General features: G+C 40.3%; 2 protein-coding genes across 2 annotated transcripts in view; both read left to right on the top strand.

The window, feature by feature from the left end:
* The window catches only part of LOC116543206, a 33,812-nt gene that overhangs the window by 11,881 nt on the left and 12,971 nt on the right, over positions 1–8,960 (top strand). The window contains exons 3-4 of the mRNA XM_032268620.1: positions 589–600; positions 7,222–7,552. Of these exons, the coding sequence (XP_032124511.1) occupies positions 589–600; positions 7,222–7,552 (343 nt within the window). The remainder of the gene's footprint in view (positions 1–588; positions 601–7,221; positions 7,553–8,960) is intronic.
* LOC116543197 (histone H2A type 1-B/E) lies at positions 241–792 on the top strand. The gene has a single exon (XM_032268608.1). It carries the CDS (start codon positions 301–303, stop codon positions 691–693), a length of 393 nt encoding a protein of 130 aa, XP_032124499.1. The 5' UTR covers positions 241–300; the 3' UTR covers positions 694–792.

Genomic DNA, 8,960 nt, shown 5'->3' with positions numbered 1-8,960 from the left:
AAAGGAAATATTTCAGCAATGGCTCGTGTCTACAGGCTCTCCTTTTATAGGCCTTTTATGCAAATAGAGAATTGAAAAGATGGAGCTCTGATTGGCCACTGTATTAGTGACGCAAATATTTAAAGTAGCTTTCACTTTATTTCCTTTCCAATTGGTTGGCTTTTCTAATAATAATTTTAACCAATCAAACTGCGCCATTTACAATTCTACCTATGACTATAATTAGCTTCTTATTCCTCCATCGAGCCCACTTTTTTTCTTCATTCTGTGGGTTGTTTCCTCTTCTGTTAGCAAGCCACAATGTCTGGACGTGGAAAACAAGGCGGCAAAGCCCGGGCAAAAGCTAAAACGCGTTCTTCCAGAGCCGGGCTTCAGTTTCCCGTCGGCCGTGTGCACCGTCTGCTCCGCAAGGGCAATTACTCGGAACGAGTCGGGGCTGGCGCGCCGGTCTACCTGGCGGCGGTGTTGGAGTATCTGACTGCAGAGATCTTGGAACTCGCTGGCAACGCGGCCCGCGACAACAAGAAAACCCGCATCATCCCGCGCCACCTGCAGCTGGCCATCCGCAACGACGAGGAGCTTAATAAGCTTCTAGGTCGCGTGACTATCGCACAGGGCGGTGTCCTGCCCAACATCCAAGCCGTACTGCTGCCTAAGAAAACGGAGAGTCACCATAAGGCCAAGGGCAAGTAAAATGATTACTAGTCAAATCCATCAGTGATCTCGAGACCCTGAAACCAAAGGCTCTTTTCAGAGCCACCCACGTTTTCCGTAAAGCGCTGGAGTACACATGGTTCTTGAAATCTAAGTGATTAACGCTCTGCTAGTTCTACAAACGTTTCTAACGTCACTGACACCTTCAAATTCATTTAAAAATGAATTCTTGTTTACTGTTTTTGTTAGTTAATAATTCAAATCATTGCTTACATTTTATGCATGAAATTATCTTAGTGATGTTATTTCCAAGCAAAAATGCGTTTTATAAAGGTACACAATACAATTGAACTTATATTTGTTCCACTGAACGGAAATTATTCCCATCGCAAAGTCCATTATTATATTTGGACACATATCCAAATTTACTATACACAGGCTGTTTCTTAATGTCCACTTGTCAGAAAAGACTAAAATATTAATACAGAAATGAGAGAACAAAGAAGGATAGCTGCCCACTAGCATTTCAGGGCAGGTTTTTTAAGTTTTAAAGATGACTTCGTTCCCGCTGGGTGCGGTAGCTCTCAGCTGTGATCCCAGCACTTTGGTAGGCCAAGGTGGGCGGATCACAAGATCAGGAGTTCGAGACTAGCCTGGCCAACATGAAACCATGTCTCTACTAAAAATATGGGCAGACAACAAGGTCTGGGGTTCGAGACCAGGATGGCCAACATAATGAAACCCCATCTCTACTAAAAATACAAAAATTAGCCATGTGTGATGGCAATTGCCTGTAATCCAAGCTACTTGGGAGACTAAGGCAGGAGAATCGCTTGAATCCAAAATTATTTGCATTGGCAGACAAAAAGATCTAAGAATTAACTTCAATAAGTTTGATACCTTTAATCAATAGTAAATTTTGAGATGGTGAAAGCATATTTCCCTGTAAACTTTGTGTAAACTTTAAATTTTTTAGAGTAGGACACATAGGGCCCCTCTCTTTTCTCTGACTGACAAGTCTTGTGATTTTTCTTAAACTAAATTTCCACTTAAAAAAAGATAAAAATAAAGCAATTGCAAGATTAATGTCTATGAAGCCCCATAGTATAAAACCTTGACATCCTTTACTGATTAATCAAATTGGAGCTTGGAAACAATACCCCAAAATGAAGGCCAAAGATTCTACCTCAGAAGCAAAATTTTTCTGGGTCTCCTGCCCTTCTGTGTCTGAGTACCATTCTCCTGTGCGGCTAGACATAAAAACTAGAATTCCTCTTTCCCAGTGTGGCTCATCACAACCAGAATCCTTTTTCCTCAAAGCCATCCATAAAAACTAAAAATATTACTCTAATTTCCCCTCCACCTTTTTATGTAAAAACCGGCCACAGAGAAACTCTCTGACCTACCTAGTTTAATTGCAGGTCATAAGACCCCATTCCAGAGGTGGTGCTGTCGCATACCAAGAAGGCAGGAGTGCATGTTCAAAGAGGTGAGGAATGAAATAAAAATTCTAAGTCCCTTTGACAGAATAATGTACCCTCCTTTGGCTAAAACACCTCAAAAGTTTAAATTCCCAGCCACAACAAGATGGAGGCTGGTCACATTCTGTCTGTTTCTACTCCTCTTTCCCTTTCTAATCGATGCTGGATTTTCTCAAAGTCTGATTTGAGGGAATAAAATGCCAATAAGCCCCTTCCCCACTTATTTTATCTGACCCCTTCCACCCTCCTCAAATGTGTTTCAGACAAGATAGGTATTAAGGACCATAAAGTTTCTTGATAAATGACTGCCGGCCCCCAACTGGTTGTGACCAGTCTCCTGAGAAGGCAGATTATGGACTTCTGCCCTACATTTCAGTTTTATGTATAGGACCTAATTATAACTCATTTACATGTTAAATCTCCACCCCAAAGTGATCATAGACATATGTTACCTACACAAATACCTAATACCCATGTGCTTGAGTCTTATTCATAAATAATCATAGCTCCTCCTATAACCTATTAAATATGTATACTTGGCCAACACATTCCTCAAAACTTACTGTTTTATCCCTCCCTTCTTCCCTCCAAATGCCTGTCTCTCAGACAAACAAGGCTACCATACTTAGCCTTTCAGAAAGGCCACCTTGCAGGCTGCAATCCTTTATGAGAAATAAAGCTATCCTTTCCAAACGTATGAACCTTTTCATTCTTCAGTTGACAGAGACAAGGAAGAGTCTAGACAGACAGGCCTTGCTCGGTTACATCATACCCCTTTTGTCCTATCAGATTTCTACAAGTTCCATACTTTTTTGAACCTAAGCATAAATGTGGACAATTTTTCCTGTATCTTTATATCTTCCTTCTGAAGGCTCCCTTGAACACACTAATAAATTTGTGTAACTATTCTGCAATTAATCTGCCTTTTGTAAGCTAATCTTTCAACAAACCTTCAGAGCTCCCCTTGGCTCTTATAAAATAATCAACACTTTAACTTTTTTATTATTTTTAGACTTCAAAGTAATTTACCTGATGTTATCAGACTCTTTCTTGGTGTTTACGTAGCTTCCAGGAATAGCACATTATTTTCTGAACTTTCTTCTTTTTAGGAAATGGCATTGTGCTTCCAGTGATTCCTCTTGTTTTTTTAAACACCAGAATGTACATTCTATTATACGTACATAGAAAGTTAAGTTTTGGGGACACTAATTCCTTTAAGAATTAGCAGTTGTAAGTTTTTGTACAAAACATGTTTTTTTCAAAAACATAATATCAGGAAAAATATTCCTATAACACTTCTTTTTTTCTTTCTTTTCTTTTTTTTTTTTTTTTTCCTCATTTTTCGGTCATGCTCTGTTACCCAAACTGGGTGCAGTGTTACAATTATGGCTCACTACATCGTCAAATTTCTATCCTTAAGCAACCCTCCTACCCCAGCCCCTGGGTCACTGACATTATAGGCCTGAGCCACTGTGCCTGGCTAACAGAATTTCAAATAGTCTCCACTTACTGATAGTTTGCCATGGAAAAATTCAAAGGTCAATAATTTTGCTAGTTGCTCACCTCTTCTTACTTCAATAACTAATGGTTTAGCAAGCCCCCTTAGTTCCCTAACACAATTGTATAGATATGTAGATGTAGGTATAAATAAAGATATTGTTTGGTTATAGATTGAGTCCAGATGCTATAACTGAGTTCATAGAAATATATTGAAAGTCCACACTATTTCAAAGCCTGTGCTGTCAAGATTTGGTAAAGAATCAAGAAACAGAAGAGAAATGGATGATCCTGGCACAATGCTATATATAAAGAATAATGCAAGCCACTACCGCGTTTGGTGGCTCATGCTTATAATCCCAGCACTATTGAAAGCCGAGGTGTGCAGATCACCTGCGGTCAGGAGTTCGAGATCAGCCTGGCCAAAATGGTGAAACCCCGTATCTAATAAAAATACAAAAATTTGCTGGGCATGGTGGCTCCTGCCTGTAATCCCAGCTAATTGGGATGGTGAGGTAGGATAATTGCTTGAACTGAGACCCAGGAGGCGGCGGAGGCTGCAGTGAGTGTAGATCACGAAACTGCACTCCAGCCTGGGCTACAGAGAGAGACTCCATCTCAAAAAAATAATAATAATAATCAACCCACATATGTAATTTTGAATTTTTGAATAACACATTTGAAACAGTAATAAGAAGTAGGTAAAGTAATAAGTATCGTATTTAGCCCAAAATACAAAATCTTTATTTCAAAATAAATATAGTCAATATAAAATCAATATTAATGCAAGATTTCACATTCTTTTTTAAAGCTTAAGTCTTCTAAATATGATTGACATTCTATTTGGCATTACATTTTTGTGGGAAATAACTGGATTTTCATTTTGATTTCATAAACTTGAGTGCTAAAAAATTAAATTCTAATACCTAATTATTCAAAACATATCTAACATGTTTCAGTAACTAGAGTATCAGCTTTTAAATTAAATTAATTAAAATTAGGTAAAATAAAAATTCTGGTTGGGCGTGGTGGCTCATGCCTGTAATCCCAACACTTTGGGAGGTCGGGGCAGACATTACTTAAGGTCAGGAGTTGGATACCAACAAGGCCAACATGGTGAAACCTCGTCACTACTAAAAATACATTTTAAAAACAGCTGGGTGTGGTGGTGAGCACCTGAAATTCCCCCTACTGTGGAGACAGCCAGGGAAATCCCTTTAACCAGAGAGGTGGCGGTTACAGTGAGCTGAGATCTCGCCACTGCACTCCATCCTGGGGGACAAGGCAAGCCTCCTTCTTAAAAAAAAAAAAAAAAAAACCAAAGTCCTCAGCTTCAACAGCCACATTTCAAATACGTAGTGGCCACAAGCCTTTTCGACTATTTTATTACACAATGCAAATCCCACCTTAATTTGTGCTCAGGTATGGAGACGGACATAAAAACTACTGATTAATACCAGTGAGCTGGTAAGTTCTTATGTAATCTTGTAAATTTTGCAGTGACTCCTTAAATCAAAGGTTTACACATATTTCGAGATGAGGATTATGAAAAGAACTTAAGGTAGGGTGGCAAAACGCCGGATTGACAGATTTAAGGACACTGGGGAAGAAATCAAACTATGGGGCATAAAGATGGAATTTCTTACTGCCTCTGTCTTGAACCTTTGACGTAAAGTTTATCTTTTGATTTTGGAAACCTTTTTACATGTAGATATTAACATTCTAATTCTAGAAATGAAGAAACTAAAATGAACATTGGGCCTCGGAACATGAAATGTAGGGAGTAGGGAGAGGAAAAGCAACCGGAGCATAGCTCTCATTGACAAACACCCCAGCCCACCGATATGTGATCATATTATACAAAAGGATTTCAGTTTTTTTCCTGCTCCCTATAAAACCATTTTGCCAACATGTCTAAGCATTTTACCTTGAGTTAGTGTACAGAATTTTCTTTTTCTGAAATGGAGAAAAGGAAGGGACTCATGTATTTGACATGTGAGATTGAAATGCATGACAATGTGTAAATTCGGTCTTGATTTGCCCACGAGTCCTAATATAAATTCAGATTTGCTAACTAGACACTAATTTGAAAGATGCAATTGTATCAATCCTGTGGTTAACAGAATTTTTATGAATACCCTAAAATAGGGCAGGTTTAACAAAATTCAGAGAATGAGCAGGCAGGCACAAAGCCTTGTCTGTCTCCTCCCCTTTCAGCTTGCAGACATCCGCGAGCATTTGTGGGCAGAGATGAATTTGGTTTGGCCTTCTCCCCTCCCTGGAGGGCGAGGTCTCCAACGAATCCTTGATGTCAGTTGCCTTGGACTATATGCCAGCATCAACACCTTACGAAATAGCTTTTCAATAAGAAAGAAACCCTATTGGAAAACAAAAACAAAAGGAAACTAGACCTTTCAACAGGCACGCACGCGCACTATCCCCTTCCGAAGTCGTTATAGTACGCTTCTACAAACGCGAACTTGTAAATCTAAACTCTGCCTGGACGAAAGTAGCCAATAGCTTAAAGGTGTGTAACTTAAGAATTCACAAACTGCTCTTGTCATTGGCTGAAAAAAGAACATCTTACAGGGAATCCGATAGGTTGGTTTACAATATCGTGTTAAGCTATAGTATCATTCCCTAAGAATATTTCCCAGTAAACTAATTTTCATTTTCAAAGTAATTTAGAACTGTTGAGTTTGGAAGCGAAAACCAAGTTAAGAAGTCCTGTTTTTTTTGTTTTTTTGTGTTTTCTTTTGGTGAGTCCAGTTCCTACAAAAGTTCTGTTGGGTGTGTGTTAAATTGTTCAGCGCAGCTCAGCTCTTTCCCGCAGGAATCCGGAGAAGCTGCGCCATTGTTGTCTTATAAACAACCTTCTGAGACTCTTCGCCGCCATCTTTTTCAATTTACTGTAGTGAAAATAGTTTTCTTGACAGCTATTGCCATTATGCTTTGACATTTTGATTTCCGCAAAACAAAATGATAACGTGAAATCCTTTGAGTCAAATCCGGTATTAAAGCGGCAGGGATTTGGGGATGTTAGACTTACTCTAACAAAAATGAAACACAAAGTTCCTTGTGTTTAAACAGTATATCTTAGAAAAGTATATTTGACTCAATTAGCTATGTACTCTATAATGAAACCAGAACTCATTGAGAGATACTTAGACAATGGATTTTAAATGAGTGAATAGAGAAGGGAAAAACTTAAGGACTATTAAGCCGAAAAAAACATGGTTTTGAAAAAAATTCTAAAGAACTTTCTAATTCAAATACATTCTATTTTTTTATAGCTAAACAGGATAAAAGTTCAATCTGTTAAGTTAAATGATGAAAGTGTTTGCAGGTTCTGCTGTATGTGAAACATCAAAGAAACCTGTAACAAAAACGATTTGTTCAAAGGTACCCAAATTTACCAATCAGAATCTTGCTCTGAAAAAATAAACCAATGGAAAATGGCTACGAGCACTTCCGGAATGTAGCAACCTATCACTAACAGGGATTGTCCACAATCCAATCACATTGAGTCTGTTCCTTTATAAATAGAGGGGTAAGTCAGTTTTCCCTATGTACTTGCTTCTGAGGCTAGTCATGGCGCGTACTAAGCAGACTGCCCGGAAATCTACAGGCGGTAAAGCGCCGCGCAAGCAGCTGGCAACCAAGGCGGCGCGTAAGAGCGCTCCGGCAACCGGCGGCGTGAAGAAGCCCCACCGCTACCGCCCCGGTACTGTGGCTCTGCGCGAGATCCGTCGGTACCAGAAGTCCACCGAGCTGTTAATTCGGAAGTTGCCGTTTCAGCGCCTGGTGCGAGAAATCGCTCAAGACTTCAAGACCGACCTGCGCTTCCAGAGTTCGGCCGTGATGGCGCTGCAGGAGGCCTGCGAGGCCTACTTGGTAGGGCTTTTTGAAGACACCAACCTGTGTGCCATCCATGCCAAACGCGTCACCATCATGCCCAAGGACATCCAACTTGCCCGCCGCATTCGTGGTGAGAGAGCGTAAATTGCTTTGAGTAACAACCTTAAATCCAAAGGCTCTTTTCAGAGCCAACCACTTTATCCATGAAAAAAAGCTGTAACCCTTTAAGACTCACTAGATTACGAGACTGTACTAATCTAAACAGATCTTTGAAATTCTGATATCCAGTCCCCTTAAATTACTTCTTAACATGAATTCCCAAATTTAAGCGCCTTCTCAGGTTTCGCCTGGGTTTCCCCCAACTCTGGCACTTTTGGTCTGAATCAGGTCGCCTTGTTCCACTAGTGTTTTGAAGCCCAGCTACTTGTCAGAGACGGCCACCGCCTTGGGCCGGTCAAGGTTACCGTCTCTGCGCCTAATAGTGGTCCAAAGCAAAGGTTATTAGGTGGAACACAGGCCTGTGGCATTAACAGACAGCTTTTGCCGACTTGGCAACCTTGCTTAGGTTATAAACTACAGGAGTCAAAGGCGCAGATGGGTGTGTCTCAGATACACCCGAGTGCTAAAGGAAAATGCAGAAATCATAGCCTTTTCAACTTTCCAGCTGGTACCTTAAAAGCACTCTTCAACTACTAGTTACCCTGTCTTAAATCTCGTTAAGGGTACCCCATATTTATCAAAATGGAAATCCTTTGATGGCTTGAAAGTTATTGCAGAAAATATCTGCCTTTCCTTTCCATACAAAAGTACAGTTACGGCTATACCATATTTTCTTCCCGTGAAAAGTTTCCTCACAACTTCTAAACCGGTAACTGAAGGCAAGGGAAATAATTCTGTTCTGAAATCATACAGGCTGTTATTTGGAAATGTAGAGGAGTGTATATACCATATGGGACACTACATGCCATTTGGAAGAATTTTGTTTATTTAAATATTTCAGCAAATTCCTCAGTTTTGAAATGGGGTGGTGTATCGTTAACTTTCACTGAGAAGTTTCTATTACTTTTTTTTCCAATGAGCTGTTTTCCCTTAAGTAGCACTAAGAGGTTAGCCATGTGGTAAAAATAATTGTGAGAAAGCTGTAAATAGCTATGCAGACCAAGATAGCCATAGTAAGAACTCCTGGAAAGATTATGGAAGAAATCTTTGTTCATGGAAGCCTGTCCAACATAAAGACTTGAGTCCTGGCCGGGCGCGGTGGCTCAAGCCTGTAATCCCAGCACTTTGGGAGGCCGAGGCGGGTGGATCACGAGGTCAAGAGATCGAGACCATCCTGGTCAACATGGTGAAACCCCGTCTCTACTAAAAATACAAAAAATTAGCTGGGCATGGTGGCACGTGCCTGTAATCCCAGCTACTCAGGAGGCTGAGGCAGGAGAATTGCCTGTACCCAGGCTGGAGTGCAATGGC

The sequence above is a fragment of the Sapajus apella genome, unplaced genomic scaffold (assembly GCF_009761245.1).
Source record: "Sapajus apella isolate SASKATOON/1434 unplaced genomic scaffold, GSC_monkey_1.0 scaffold184, whole genome shotgun sequence".
NCBI classification, from domain to species: Eukaryota; Metazoa; Chordata; class Mammalia; order Primates; family Cebidae; genus Sapajus; species Sapajus apella.
Note: the sequence above shows the minus strand (reverse complement) of the source record. Positions and strands in the feature narration are given on the sequence as shown.

Bases quoted from the DNA above. Each gene is read 5' to 3' on its own strand.
- LOC116543197 (XM_032268608.1), top strand. From the start codon at position 301: ATGTCTGGACGTGGAAAACAAGGCGGCAAAGCCCGGGCAAAAGCTAAA.